The following is a 16715-nucleotide window of genomic DNA, read 5'->3' on the forward strand; positions in this document are numbered from 1 at the left end:
CGGGACCCCTAATGAGCTGTGTCTTAGCTGGCGGTTGATGTTTGTGCGAGAACGCGTGGTGCCGCGGTGTGGGTAGTGTCTGGGAGAGAAACGTCTCGTGTCTGCGGGGACCATGCCCATCGGGATGAGCACAGATGCACAAATATACACATTCAGAAAATTGAGTAAATTCCACCGCATGTAGAGGAAACCCAAATTGAACAGAGGCGCAGTCTGGGGCATGCCAGCAGGAAAAGTGTTAGGAAAACATGGAGAAAATGAATCAGCAATGCCCTCCCCCTCCCCAAAAAAAATGAAAAAAAAAAAAAAAACCCCACAGTCATCATGTGAATTTCTGCTTCATTTAGTGTTCAATCCTCCATGTACATGAAGCCGGTTGAACATTTGAGACTTGTGTTTGCATGTATTACCATTGATTATTGTGTTTCCTAAAAGCTCTGTGACAGAAGCGGCTTCCTCCGCTACTAAAACCCAGCTGGAGAGATGATGACAAACGCAATGTTCTTTTAGTTCTGCTCTGTTTTACCAACAAAAACAAGACAATTACAGACAACTCCTCACCGGGGCTCCGGGTTTTAGGTACGTCGAATCAGCTCCTCCCCAGCTGATTCAACGGCAACATTATTTAGTGAGCAGAAGTAGGTCGGTATGAGTTTCTCATCATATGATAACTTTGCGTAGAAAAAGAACTATGGTATAACACAAAAAATGTATAAGCAAAATGTCAAACAGGATTCCATTGCCTCTTCTTTAATTGCGACAGAAACAATAGTTGCATAGTTCCTGCTAAACTAATATAAATATTGCAATCCTAAAAATGTTGTTTATGACATTTACTCAGTGGTATTTTGATTAGTGATTTTGTATTTTAAGTCGAGTTAATTGCAGGTGTGCAATTAATCAAAAACGATTGGTGCAAATGGCAAACAGCTTTTATACCCTTTCAGCTTTCAAGTGTTAGCAACAGTAGGAAGATCATTACTTTTGTGTTTCAACACCCTTGTGAAACTGTGGTATTCTACTTAATGGTATCTTACAAAGTGAATCATATATCCACCCATTTGCTTTGATCAAGACATTCAGAGATACTCCCTCCATCAAGCAGCACACTATGTCAAAGTCAAAAATTTGCTACATTGAAGTACTGAACTAAAACAGAGTTTGCACTTGCAAGTTTTGTGGAGTAGTCTTTTAAATGAGGGCTAATATGGAAAATATATTTTTTTAGCTTTATCTATCTATGACGTTACTCCATCATCAAAGACATAGCTAGAGTGTTTCTTTAATTCTATCATGCATAGTCCTTTAATCTCTGATGGCTGTGCTTAAACACTTGCTCATACAAAACCTCACAGAGCATGCTTCCCCCATTCAGCTCCTCTAAACTAGCGGCAGCAGGAATTAGCAAACACGTGGTGGAAATGCCATCTGCTGAGGTTATTATACAAACACTAAGAGCACTCATAAAGGACATAATGAAATGTACCGATGTGATGAGGAACTGAAGGCGAAGTGTCGAAAAAGTGAGAGCTTCTTTTAAAGAGACAGAGGCTAATTTAGAGGCATCATATAATGAAGTTAAGTTTCTTTAAAGTTATGTTGGATATATGCAACATTTTTATAATAATTGAAGGTAACATAGTTACTCGATTGTGCCATAAAATGACACTTTGTTCCTGGAAAACCGGGAAAATCAACTAGATACGGATAAGCAGGTAAGATCTCAGAGAAAACTAGGAACCAATCAGTGATAAAAGACTTATTGGTGCATCCCTGCCTACAAATCAATGCTCTATCCTACTTCTTGACAGACAACAGTCTGGTGAGTTCAGGCCTCTCGGTTGGAGGGATTAAAATGTGCGGTCACAATTCATCACATCAGGAAGCAGATGAGTCATTTTAAGACAACTGGCTGCAGCTTGAGGGAGCTCCAGCCTTCCATTTACTCCAGAACCTTCCCCTTTAGGATTTCAGTCAAAAATCTAGCTTACCAGTGCAGTTGTGGCCATTTTTACACTCAAGTTGCATCACAGGCCAAATGTATAACTAAGTAGCTTTTTTACTTTATTGCTAAATTAATCAGCTTGTCGTCGTGTTATGTCCCACTAGGCCCTGCGGCATCAGCAGAACAAACAACATATTATTCAAAACTTCCTTTCCTGCAACATGAATATTATTATTCTACTCTTCTTCTCTCACTCTGTTTTTAATCAACTCAAATTTTAGTAAAATCCTCAGTAAAATTCTTTCACTTATAAGCATTTGTTTCTGAATCACCGATTGTCCGTCACATAACGTGCGTCACGACCACAACGAGGTCAGTTTTCGCATTCCATGATCTCCTGTTAGTCTTTAAACTCTGACTTGCCAGCGGGCTCCAGATTGTGACGACATGGCCGGATGTGTGTGAATTAATGTGGAGTGGCACAAAATCCTCCGCTCTGGTTTATTATCCAGTCGAATAGTGACAAGCGTGCTGCATAGAAAGGGCTTTTGCCCAGTGGGGTACTAGAAAAGAGAGCAGGAGGTCAGTGGATAACATGTTGCATTTAAAGGTTCACAACTGTGTCAGTATTCTTTTTTTTCCTTGCTTCGCTGTACAGCGCTTTGCAAAAGTATTTAGTATGCTGGAACAAGTCGTTGTTGGATCCACACAAAGCAGTAATAGTAGCAGTTTTGGAAGAGACATGACAAAAGGTATTAAATGTTTTTTTGCAAATAAAAATCAGAAAAGTGTGATTTATATTTAGCTCCTCTGAGTCGATCTTTATGTCGCAATTAAAATCTGCAACCAGTTTAGGGCTCCAGCTATCAGCTTCCTACACGGGGACAACAATCTTTGCTCATTCTTTGTTTGCAAAAATCGGTCAGTAATTTTCAAGGATCGCTGCAGATTGCTACTTATATGGACTTGGGTGTTTACTTTGACTGGGCCACTCAAAAGCATGAGTATGTTTTACTTAAACTGTTGCAGTATCTTTAGAGCAGTGACATCCGAAATCAGTTCTCAAATGATGGTTCATTTGTAGACTTCTGCAGAATATTGACAAGGTGAGGAGGTAGTTGGACCATTTGGCTCAGGTGTGTTGGAGCAGGAGGATGCCAGGCCTTGAAGACTGGAGCTGGACTCTTATAGAGTCACTGTCCTGCTGGGAGGTTGATCTCTCGTCTCAAGTCTTCTGCAATCTCTACAGGTTTTCTTCCCAGATTATTCTGCTTCATTATCACCATCTACAAATCAAATTTAACCAGTTTCCAATGTCCACACGAAAGAAAAACATCAGCTTCCTGCTCTTTGTGAGAAGTGCCATCCTACTGCTGAGGCCATTTCTGTGAGCAGATTCTCACACTTGAATTTTGGTTTCCTGTAGGTCCACCAGATCTACCCTGGACTTCTGGCAGCTTCTTTCATTATTGATCTTCTTCCAAGACCAGTCGTTTCAGGTGAACTGCAATGTCCTGGTGGCATACTCTGCGTATTTTCAGCTGATGAATTGAACAGTGCCAGATGTTCAAAGCTTGGGATTTTTTTTTTCAAAACCCAGTCTGGCTTTAAACTTCTCACCAACTTTATCCCTGCTGTGTTCCTTTATTCATTATTCTTTTATTCACTAAAATTAACTAAGAAATCTCTTAAGACAGTAATGTACAGCTTGATTTAGGTTGGGACTGAATTACAGACTTTGCTTTTTTAAAAGGTAAATGGTTACACTGGGTTTATATGAAGGATATTAAAGTACAGGGTTGAATAGAAATGTGTTAAAACTTTTGATTTTTAAAAACTGCTTAGACTTTCCCTGTCACCTAACTTTGGGTACTTTGAGCTGATCCATCAGATCAGATTTGAATAAATGTATTCAAACCTGTGACTATAAAATGGAAAAATGGGACATGATTAGTTTTATAAGTTGCTGCAGGGTTATAAAAGAAGCTAAGATCCAAATTCCAAACCATAATATGAAAACGATTAACAATATGTGACAGATCCAATAAACTTGATACATGAGACAGGAAGAGCATATAAAGCAAGATAAAATGAAATTGTAGAAGATAAATTTATCTGAAATACTGTTTTATTTAATTCACATTGTAATGTCTAGTGATGTTCACAAGATTTAAAAACTCAAAAGGCTGGTTCATCTTCTTGTCCAGATGCCCAGCAGCAAACTTTTTTTTGCTGTTGAGCTAAAATACTCAACCTTCGCAACAAGGAAGTTTTAACCGTTTCTTTTGTAAGTCCTTCTTACAGATGAAAAACTAATGTTCCACCTCATTTTGTCCTCCAACCAGAACATATTCAAATGATCAGAGAGTTAAGAAATACAGCATGAAAAGCTGTATTTCTTTCAGAGTACAAAAATCTGTTGAGGGGATGGGGGAAAAAAAAAGTTCCTGAGTGCAGAGCGTGGCGACAAGATAAATGTGTCCTCAATCAGCCTCGAGCCACTGGCTAAAAGAATTAGGCCTCTGTGTTATGACATATTTATACCCCAGGAAAACACGGAGTATTGGATTACTAATAAGAGGTTTCTAGAAACTCTGATCAGCTTTTCAAGTAAATAATAAATCATAAAGTGCTTCTGTTACATTTATTTTATAGAAGGGAGGGAATTGTTGTCGGAACAGTCACAGCTGAATGCAAGCTTTTCTAAATCTGCACTGCACTAAATCCCAGCAAATTTCTCCACAGCCACATAAACATGTTCATATCATAGGTCAGTCAGATTAACAAAAACAAAATCAATACAATTGTCTTCAATCTCATCTGCAAAATTCAAATGGAAAAACAACTATTCAAATAGAAATCTTATATTTAAGGCATTTTGGTCCACAAATCAATGCCCATGCAACAGAAATGCTGGTGCCTCAAAATGCTATTTGATATCTTTAACAATCTGAAAAGATAAGGTGGTAAAATAGCTTGAAGGAGAAAAAATGTATATTTCTGGCAGAAGGACAAACATTGCCTACTCATATCCTGAAAATAGTTTCCTCTTGTTGGGCCAATACTGACTTTTAAAAAGTTTGTTTTTTAATCAGCCTTTCCACAAACCAAATCTTATGACAAATTTGTATAGTTTCAGCTTTTGGAGCAAAAAACTTAGAAGCCATGATGAAAAAGAACACAAACGCAATGTAAAGATCTAAAGCCTTTGCTTCTGTACAGCAAAGCTGTCAAAGTACCAAATATAAATTTTACAGGAGGGCAAAGGGCAAAAGAAAAAGAGCAATACCCCTGTAATCAAAGCTCACTCAAGGACACAAGAAGAAAGCAAGATAAATATACTGCAGCTAAAAGGCTTTGCTCTATTTTCAAAGACTGTCTGGTGGAGAACAAAAGGAAGCAGCCATATATTATTGTACATGATGGGGGAATACCAGAAAAAGATGGCGTGTTCTGGGTCAGCCCATATGGAGCCAGAGTATTCCCAAAGCTCATTAAATCCAAACTGGAGGATGCCAACAGACTGCTCATGTTTCCTTACAGACTCTTGGCACAGTCACATCAGGGCCAAAATAAGTCACCTGCTTCAGGAAAGCTTTCCATTTGCCCACAATTTATCAATTTTTTTACATTTAAAAACATGTTAAACGTGTGAAAGAAGTGTTTGTTGTGAATTTTGGCAGGTTCCTGTTGTGGAAAGCCCCAGTTTCGGGAATCCAGCAAAAGCTACAGACGTATTCATTTCCAAAATCAAAAATGCACACACTGAATATTGCTATCTAAATTAAACAAAGCAGCATCTTGAAACCAGGTGAGAGCTTCTTACTAATGAACCACCTGAAGCCACGATTCAAATCATTCTCACCGAAGCTGCAGGAGATTCAAGAGTTTCTCAAACAGACGCGACTTGAGTCAAAGAAACATGCTGCATGTGTTTTATGAGGGACTGACATTACAACATGATGTAAAGATAAAAAAAATAAAAAAAAAATCACAAATTTATTAACGGGGACTACTGTAATAAGTAAAATTTCTAATTTTAATTATTTCTGTCTAGTGAATCATCATTTTTAGCAACATAAAAAGGGCTGTACAGATCAAAAGTCAGCCGACCTGCTCTTGAAACCAAGTTACCGTAGGCCTGAGTGACTCAGCTCAGGTTTGATCTTTCAAAGATCAAAGATTGTATCTAGTGTGCAAACGTTCGCAAGACTCAAAGAAATTCTGAGGATCCCACACGAGGAGTAATATACCTATTTAATGAGGGCAGATGACAGGGAACATTTCCCACTGCTTTTCGTTAAGTGCTTCTGTTTGAAGAAAGAAACACTTGCCTTTGGAGGGAAAAGTGCCAAAAGAAATCTGTTATACAATGCCCAACCCGTCCGAGGCCCATAGAGGATAAAATGATGTCTAATTTAGAACCATATGACTCACTTTCATTAGACCTAAATTACATAAGACGTTTTGTTTGTTGATTTAATTTATTGGCAAGTGGCTCCTCATGTTTAAAGGAGCGACTTGGTTAGATCTAGAGAGACTCTAGTAAGGCTCAGTTTAATCCAAAGTCAGGTGTCAGATTTAGCATTTGGCATATTAGGGCTGTTTATTAAAAATCATATGGAAGAATCTCCTTTCACCAACCATAGTAGTCCTCAGTTGATGGGACAGCTGAGATCCACATAATAAAAGTACTTTGTACCATGTACTTAATTATTTTGCACTACATATTATAAAAGCATTTAAACCTTGTGAGAATGAGTATTTGAGGTATTTGTTAGCTGTCATCTGTGAAGGATGTAAAATTAGCCGCATTTTGCACTTAAATCTGTAGCTCTTACCAACGGCCATTAATGTCACTCTGAAGTAAATTTATAAATAAAACCCAGACATAAACTCTGTGCACTCTCTTCTTCTGATCAAATGAAGGTTAAATTGGATAAAAGCATGAGATAAACTAATGTGATATAGGATAGGGTGTCATGTGGGTTGAGCTGCAAAGAGTAAAGCAAAGAAAAGCTGTGCATATAATTACCATACACTAAACTGTAAAGAAGTGCAATGAGGCGTTGCCATTGTTCTGAAGTCCAATTTATTATATATAATTTATTATATAGCTATAGTTAAGCAGGTTCTGAAGTTGAATAGCTTCTTTGTTGTCAAATGTTTGAGAAGATTCTCTTTAGTTAGATTTAAAAAAAGAGAGAGAGAGAAAAAAAAGAAAGGCTTTTTATTTGCAAAAATCTGCACCTGGTGGTTTGGTTGTTTGGAGTCATTTAGCCACATATTTAAAAAAAATTTCTTCTGCGGACTTATCGCGTTATCTTTGTTTGATTAGAACAAGCAGAACCCTCCCCAACATGTACACATTAAATGATTCGGTGAGTTTACACACTTGGAATAAAAACACGCTGTTCCATCCCTATAGAGAATATAAGCCTGTAAATACCTAAACTCATATTGATGTGTTGAGTTTGTAAACGTCAGTATTTGCCCAAGATTATTTGTACAGCAGTGATGCTAATTGTTAAGAATGGGATTTTCTAAAGAGATTAGCACATTAACCTTTTCAAACATTTAAAAATGTCACCTGTGTTTTGACAACATAGATAACAACATGAACAACATGTAGTTGTATGAAGATGTGCTTAAATAAAAAAGACTATTTTCCTTTTATTGAATTCCTGTATCCATCATCCAAACTGTGCAGAGGAGGGCATAATAACAACCTTGGGTTTCTGTAATTATGTGATTATATATTTCGATTGTGACATTAGTAACACTGACATCAATTAACATTAATTACTTCTTCACTCTGACATCTTTGACGCCTCATTTATTAACCTTAATATGTGTCATTGTCTAACCAGAGCACAGAGAATACCAAAGCGGATTTCTTCAGAGTGTAAGTGCAGTTTTGAAAATGAAATGATCATATTTGAAGTAGCTTGTGTCTAACTGCTGCATATCTAACACTAGCACACTGGAGTATTCACTGGAGATGAATAGAAATACACAAGAGTCACCTCCTTCCCACCTGAGTCAACTTCTTTTCACCTTGATATTTCAATTTCAGTGCCATAAAAGGAACTGCGTTGAGTTTAAACAAGTAAAGGCGTCAGGCGTACTCACTGAGAAGATGGCGGCCAGAGTCTCCGTAGCGCCCGTGCTCAGTGTGACGTAGGGGAGCAAGTGCTCTGCAAACCCCGCTTCCCGTAGGATCCCATTAGTGTAGTACCAGATCTGCAAGAAAACAAATCAAGTTTTACTGATAGTTTTATTTATTCATCAATAAAGTGTTTAATGTTTTAAAAAAAATCCTGATGGGATTTGCTACCACAATCTCTGTCATGTTAGTCTTAGAGCTTAGAGAATTATTCTCTGTTATGATTTTTATCACCCTTGAACTAAGTGAGAAGAAAATGGCATAAAAACCAGGACTGGGAATGAGATTAGATCTTGCAAAGACAGATTGCTCAGATGGAGCTCTTGACATCAAAACATCCAGTAACACGATTAACACCGAGATCAATGAGGTTCGAAATTAAGATAAGATGTCTGAATAGTTAAAAGCTCAAATCCCGCAGTTAGTAGATCAAGCGGATGATCAAAAGTGATCATCCTCAAAACTTTTGTTTTTGTGACCTTTTTGGTGAGTTGTTGATGCCCTCCTGCATCAACAACAAAACATCCTATTTTTTAAAAATAATTTTTGTCTCTACGCTTTCATCATTTTTCCAAACCAGCATTACAAATGATGTCAGTAATGTTTTTTGGAATTAGAAGCACAAACAGGATCGAATACTGATATTGTAGAGAACATCAAATAGCTGGGACACAGTTAAATTATTCCAGTTTGTAGGATTTACTGGAATTACCGGACATTTATGAATAAGATATCGTGTTTCCAATAAAACCCCCATCAGGAATCTAAATTACATTCCTGTCTCTGCTGAAAGGAAATGTGTGTATATTAGGTCATCTTCTTATCCTTGACTTTTTAAATCAGTTTCATCATCTCTTGCTTAAATGGAAATTACTGACATTTCCACCAGCATGTCAAATATAGAGATCTGATCCTGAAATATTCAGTTAAGCACCGTCAGTTTCCACTCCCACAGATACTCGTCCTTCCAGCCATTTCATCCTCGATGAGAGCAATTTGGAGAGACACAGAGAGGGACTAAACTGCACCGTTCCAGATTGAACTGAATCTTATGTCCCTGGATTGGGAGGCACATCATCCGTTTACTGGCAGGTTTAACAAGGTTTTTGGTCTCAAATTTTAGCCACATGCGGCTTCTAAGGAAGGTGGAGCTTTTTCACATTTAGCTATGGCTAACTCCGACTCTATTGTGTGTCTATTACACACAGTGGTACGCAATAAAATATGTGGTGGTAACATGAGAAAGTGCAAAGGTTCTTGGAGAGTAAAAACTTCTAAAGGGAGCAGCAATTACAACACACTTATATACCAAAGTCTCTGAATTTCAATCAAGATCAAACATTTAACATCTTAAACAGCACATGTTGCAGCAGCAGTTCCTTTCCAGATGATTAAGTTGCTTTGTGAGTTAGATGAAATCAGAACATGCTGCTGCTTTGCTCAGACCGCAACTGCTGGAGCAAGCTAAGTACACGCCTCTCCTGCAGGAGGATTGTTTCCTTATTGAACGTATTGTAGATGGAAAACGGTGAGCAGCTGTGACGGTTGTATCAGGACAAGCTTCTGCACATTTTTAAAAATGTGTAATAAAGAGTTATTGATGTGATATGGAAGTAGCCGGCCTTCATCAGGCAAAAGCCTTTACTGAATATCACCTGATGAAGGTCTAGTGCTGAAAGACTGTTTAGTGCTGAAATGCTGCAGCAATAAATGTTCATTGCCAGCACGTGGGAGTTTACTTGGCCTCTGTGTGTTTGTTAAAGAGATAAATGTACAGTTATCTTTCAATTCTTTGGGAAACATTCATTACCACTGAACAGCGCCGGATCGATAGAAAGCTCAAATTGGATAAAATTATAAATGACTTGAATTCTGATTTATAATGATCAAACCTGGAGAGAGCACGTCCTTTAGTCAGAGGGAAAAACTGCTCCTCATCTTTCACCCTCTCATTAAAGGAGACAAACAACTCTTTCCCAAATACACATTTTCATTTATTGACAAAGCTAAAAATAAATTGAATCTTCTTCATTCGTGTTACAATTCTCCGCCAAATTTCAGCTGATTGGGTTTGCGTTTTTACACGGTCTTCCTGATGGACTTTCACAGAAAATCCATTACCATAACCTATTTTATCTTGGTATAGAGCAGAGAAAGGACATATTTTGGAGGAAATCTCTCATCTGCAGTCACAACTGTGAATGTAGATTTCCCAAGGGAAGGTATGAAAAAACGGCGTGCCGCTACACCTGATCCACCCCCTGACGAGAGGTTTCTGATGTTTTTGTCACTTCTAGGACATAAATCGGGCAGCACATCTGAGCAGCTGAGTAGAAAATCGACTGTCATGTCATTCTTTTTGTCCACTTCAGCATCTCTGGTGAATTATTAAATTGTTTGGAATGCCTGTAGAAATATTGGCGCGAATGCGTTTGCTTTTACCAGGCTGATTGTAACTCAGATATGTTAGACGGTCACAAAGCCAACAGCTTAACTCCTATTATTGTCCAAAAATCCTTTGAATGCTGCTAAAAGTGCAACAACAGAGCAAATAACCCCTTAAGAAGGAAACACAATAAAGTTTTCATGAAGTAAAAATACATTATATTAGTCAAAATATTAGGTCACCTTTCCAAATCATTAAATTCTAGCGTTTCAGTTACTTCCATGGCTAAATATATATAAAATTGAGCAACCTGGCATGCAGAAAGTCCCTTTAAATGTTTGTGAAAGATAAATCAGCCTCAGCAGATTCCAGGGAACCATGATAGGATGTTTCCTGTGCAACGAGTCTCGTCATCATATTTCCTTGTTACCAAACACTCCACAGTAAACTGAGATATTGAGGCTAATGGTGTGCAGGGGTTGCCAACATTCTGCAGAGTCAATAGCTGCAGACCTTCAAAGCTTGTGTGAACTTCCTCGGATTAGCTCAAGAACGTTGTAAAGACGCCTGCATTTAATCGGTTATGATGGCCAACCAGCTGCATCCACCAAGATGCGTGGTGGATGCACGTAGAGTCACCAAGCGCTGGACTCTAGAGCAGAGGAAACATGTTGATACCAGACAGGCCTCTCTGTCTGGTAATACAGTGACCGGGTCTGGGTTCGGCAGTGGCCAGAAGAACAGCACTGATCTGATTGTGTTGTGTCAAACGTAAGGTTTGGTGCCATACTGTTTAACAGCAGTCCGGCTCAGCCTGGTGAAAGAAACTTAAAACTTCCTCACACCGAGACATTTTGGCTAAATTCCTGCATGTGAGAGCAGTTAGCTCACCAGTTGGCAAAGCAAGGTCCATAAAGACCTGGATGAAGAATCTTAGTTTGGAAAAACCTGATTGGCCTAAACTCATCCTAAACTCAATACAATAACTTTGGGGTAAATTAGACCAGAAACTATGAGTCAGGCCTTCTCGTCCAACATGAGTGCCTGACCTCATAAATGTGTTTCTTGGACAATAAAAAAAAAGGTTAAAAACACACATATATGCACTGTTAAAACTTATGGAAAATCTTTTCAGAGGAGCTGAAGCTATTATAGCTGCAAAGGACTGGCTGACATCCTACTAAACCCTATGGATTAGGATTATGTCCCTCAAACTCATGAAAGTGAAGGCAGATGGGTGAATACTTTTGGTAATATAGTGAATCATTTCTCTTGTCATCATGTCAGTGGACTGAGTTTTAAAGCTTCCTAACATGGTGTGACAAAGTATCTTCTAGAGGGATGTCCAGACAGAAGAAACACTTTTTTTTTTTTTTTTGGTAGATTACACAAATGTATTAATCTCTTTAAATAGCATGCAGTTTTAATTCTCTATGAAAAATTGAGAATATGGTGCACGGAAGCACCTAAATAATGGATACAAAACAGCATTAAACGGAAAACCTGATGAAACACGGGGGACACATCTTACAGCGTTGAGTCCGCAGAGCTGATAGCAAGCCATGGTGATGATGATGGTGATGAGCTGCCAGCGAACAGCTGGGCTCCTCAGCAGCTGTAACACAGAGACAGTGTTCAGGTTGTCCTGAGCCCGTGCCTCCGCGTGGACCTCCTCCAGCTCCTGGGACACATCCGTCTTCCCCAAAAACTTCTGAAAAGCTGACACACACACGCACATACGCAGTGTCATAAATACTGACTGAACGAGAACCATCAATCACAGCCGTCATGCTGGGATTAAAGACAAACGGGAATGAGTCGCACAGCAAGCGGGAACATCGTATATTCTCACAAACGGAGCTGCTTGTTAGAACTTGAACGTCTAATTGGAATGCATCAAATGTAAATGTGTCTTCTGCGGCTTCGGCATTCAAACATTCAATACAGTGATTGAGGAAATAATTATTTTTGCAAGTTTGTGGCGTCCACGTGACACAGCTTTTAGACTTAGTCCGTAAGGTTATTCCATCGCAAAATTTAAGTCTACTGATGGGTGAATGAGCAACTCAACACGTTACAGGAACACAAAATTCAATGTTCTGAATCTTCTACTACAGCATATATAAAAATAGATCAAAATCCACACCGTTTCTCTTTCTATTTTTAACCGTTAAGCATGAAGATAAACTGAGGATTAAAAATCTATTTTATTGTCCTGGCTATGAGAGACAAAACAACAATGAAACCACACACATGCATACATACTGGAATAAGCAATAATAAATTGGTAGAGCAGACAGTTTCTTGAGCTATTTACTATCCAAATAAATACATTTGCTGCATGAAGTCATCATGGGAGTTTGACTTTGGATCACAGGATGAGCACATTCCTGCTGAAAGCAAGAAAACTTTGCAGGATTGTTTTAATCCAGTCACACTGGAGAGCTTCCAAGCACAAACGGCCTGCCTAAAGTCATCTTCTCAATTGGTTTAATATCCGGACTGTGACTAGGCCACTCCAAAATTGTTATTGCTTTCTTTTTTTAGACATTAAGAGGAAGACTTGTTGTTATGCTTAAGATCATTGTCATGCTGCAAAGCCAAAGTTTGCTTCCCTGTCTGGTGTTTCCAGCAGAGAGAGCTTAATGGTTTAATCCATTTTAATGGAACGTGGCGTTAGTTTTAAGTCAAATGTAAACAGGCAGAGACCCTTCAAATGATTCCTCCTGTGTATCATCAGTCCTCAAAAGTATGATCTCAAGATGTTTTTATATTAAATGTGAGACCAATCTTTTAGTTCTTTTTGGTTAGCAGTGTTGGCATGCAATTTTACAATCTACTTAGTTTTGTTTTTTTTTGTCTGATGTGCATATGATTATAATTTGAAACATTTATGTGATGAAACAAACTTAAAGACATTTGCAAGGGGAAAAGTTGCTTTTTCACCACTATATGTATCGGACAACAAAATGGATTCTGAACTCCAAAGTGTGTGATCGAAATAGTCCAAAGTTTCCAGTAGAAACCAAAGGAAAGAAGACGAAAGTGAAGTTATTCTTTTGCTTTCGTTTAACTTTGAATGTGAACGTCTTCTTTTAATGTAGCTGGAGTTAAGCATGTCCCAGATGTGGCAACTACAATTAGAGAGACGTCATTAGTCCATCTTTAACTGCAGTGGGTTCAACAAGCTCATCTTTTAGTACGAGTCCCAAACCAAACCCCTACTGCACCCTGTCGGGGTTTGACCCATATGTGTCATTCTGCATGAGACCACCTCCAGTATATTTTGCTCCACATCCATCTACTCAAGTTAGTCTCACTGAAATACTGAAATATACGTGTTTGCTTTCAGGTATTGATTTTGTTTCAATTTGGTCCTTTGCTGTTGGGAACTTTCTCTCCTTTATCAATTATTTTTGCTTTTCCAATCAAAGTGTACACAGGTGATTTCACGCGTGATAAACTGTTTTAATGATGTTGCACCAGTGGAAAAGATGCTTATTTACTTGCTTTAACTTTTCCTGTGCGTTCTCCCTTGAACATAAATAGTGAAGTAGCAAAATAACCATAATTAAATCCACTTGAGTAAATGAAAGGATTTAACGGACGGCTTTGACATTCATCAATATGGTCCATTAGACTATGCAGTGCTTCTCTTTATCTTACACAGAATCACAGTCTGATGACCTGTGGGAGGTAAACCAGGATTCAGCATCCTGTGGAAGGACGTTTTAGCCACGGATAAAGCCACTGATCAATTGGGAGACAATCTTTCCTCCTAATCAATAGTGTGATAAAATGTGTCCAGGGTCAGAGTACAGGCTGCTCAGGGAAACCATGGAAATGAAAGGTTGATTTATTACCTTTGACTGAGCTCACGTTGTTCATTCAGTAGCACTGGATCATGTCATGAAGCAGGACAACACGCCATGGACATTTCTACAGCACGTGTGGTTTGGACATTTCCTGACTGACACGGTGATTCACCTGCAGATGTGATTCGTGTGGATGAGTGTCGCCTACAGAGCTGATGTTTAGTGTCAGCAGTTGTTCCATTTTGTGAATCTCCTCTTCCCTTTAGGTCTCACACAGAAATACGGCACAAACGTGTGAAGTAATAATTACTATCCCTTAAACTATTATTGTGCATAATCGTTGAGTGATTTAATTTAGTCAGGAAAATATCTTGATTCTTTGGCCAAATCCACAGTTATAATAAATTGAGCCAAAAATGAGCTGCTTTCCTGGATAAGAGTGTGTCTCTAAACAGAGTTCAAATTCGCCGCTTCCAAACGAAGTAAATTAGCACAATGCTAAGTCGGAAAGACATCAGAGATTATTTTCGCCACTTTCAAGTTCAGCTGATTGTGATCAGCTGTTGATCAGTGGGAAGAGTAACCAATCTTCTAACCAGAAGACTGTAAGTTCAATTTCAGCTTCCATCATGTGAAAGTGTCTCTGGGTGGGACACTAAACGCCACGTTGCCAACTCATCCGCACATAGATGTATGGACAAGAGGGCTGGTGTGTCCAGATAGATGAGTGTGGCATCCCTCATCACTCAGCCCAAGCTCAGACTGTGTAAGGTTGAGAGGATCTGTTCATTAAAAAATGTCTGCGAATATCAATGAACTCAAAAAAGAAAAGAAAAAAGAAAAATAGGCCATAAATTTCTCCACAACTACATGACTAATAATGTCAAAAGGGGGAAAAAAAGGCAAAGCTGTTGAGCCCATGTTCGATTACTCTGTTCTTAAAAACCCTCATTTACCCATTCATTTATATATTTATATGGAGCAGGAAATAACAGATCATTGTGTAATTACATAAAAACGCAGCAGGATTTCTTTAAAGTGTTAATATCCTGAGGCTGCATTTCACTTCAGTCATGTTCTGCACTGAAATGCCTCCTCTAAAATATCCTCAACACTAAATTAGGTTTTACTGTGGTGTAAATGACTCGATCCGCTTCCTGCAGCGATTAGTGGAATTTAAATGCTGGGTTATGTTGCAATCCTCGTGTAAAAATTCCCTTTATTTATTCATTTATTTATTTATTTTCAGATTGGTCAAATCACACATTGAAGAAATTCACATCATCAGTGGCTGCCCTCATTTTGGAGAATATGGTTGGAATATTTTATCCAACCATTATCACACAGTTCCAGCAGGAGAAATAAGCACAAGTAAAAAGCTATAAATCTATTGTTGGATCTAAATTGTGATCTCCAAGTCTAAATCCATCTGCACGTTTTATAGCCAATCTGTGGAAAATTATTATTATTATTTTTTTTATCTGTGCCCACAGATTTCTGAATGAAATTGGAAATTACTCCTTCTTTTAGAGCAGAGGAAACAGCTGATTTAAACCGCGACTGCTTAAAGTAATTGATTGTCTGCAGCCTGTTTACGTCTTTCATGGAGTGTTTCCCATTTCTCTTTCTGGACATTTGTAAGTTTCACTGTTATTTGTTGTTCTAATAATACGTTTTCAAGCTTTTTAGATTATGAGATAGGCTGTCAGCAATTTAAGTTGTAAATAGAATTATGGGGCTGAAAATAAAATGTAATGATATTAGATTTATGGCAGCAAACCAGCAAAATGCAAAGAACTTTGCACAGTTTTTCAACCAAACTAACCGACTGAGTTCAAATGCTGTTTGATGCAGCTAATGTTAGCTAAAAGATTACTAGCTGATAACAATACAGCACCTCGAGCTTGTTAACAAGTAGCCTGTAGGCTACTGATGATGTTGCCTATGTTCAAAATTGGGTAGATCTGGTTACATTCCCTTGAGTAACTTTTTTTGGGGGGAAAAAAGTACTTATTAGAGTAGCTTCACAGCACTGTACCTTTTTCTTTTATTTGAGTAATATTATTGTTGCTTCGACTCTTTTTGTTGTTGCTACGATTCATTTTGCCCCCACCAAAATAAGCCGATGCACTGAATATGAGACTGCAAATCGGTCAAACCCTTCTGGGTTAAACCAGTGGATTTGCTGAGTAACTGGTTGGATTTAGTGGTCCCATTGACACTTGCCCTGCAATGCCTGGTAGGAGATAGAACCCAAATAACAAATAAAAATGGGTCGGGCGGTTAAGTGGAGGGGCCAATGGTTCCCTGGCCCCCCTGTTCTGGCGAAGCTGTCCAGATCATTTCCTGTTCAGACTTGTGGGAATAATGTATTTACTGCCCACAGAGTCTATTGTTTTTCAT

General features: G+C 38.5%; 1 protein-coding gene across 1 annotated transcript in view; it reads right to left on the bottom strand.

Annotated features, from left to right (window-relative positions):
• LOC103151500 (solute carrier family 2, facilitated glucose transporter member 9) overlaps positions 1-16715 on the bottom strand; it is a 118322-nt gene that overhangs the window by 43956 nt on the left and 57651 nt on the right. The window contains exons 8-9 of the mRNA XM_016681505.1: positions 12029-12216; positions 8078-8188 (exon numbers count right to left, since the gene is read on the bottom strand). Of these exons, the coding sequence (XP_016536991.1) occupies positions 8078-8188; positions 12029-12216 (299 nt within the window). The remainder of the gene's footprint in view (positions 1-8077; positions 8189-12028; positions 12217-16715) is intronic.

The sequence above is a fragment of the Poecilia formosa genome, unplaced genomic scaffold (assembly GCF_000485575.1).
Source record: "Poecilia formosa unplaced genomic scaffold, Poecilia_formosa-5.1.2 Scaffold283, whole genome shotgun sequence".
NCBI classification, from domain to species: domain Eukaryota; kingdom Metazoa; phylum Chordata; class Actinopteri; order Cyprinodontiformes; family Poeciliidae; genus Poecilia; species Poecilia formosa.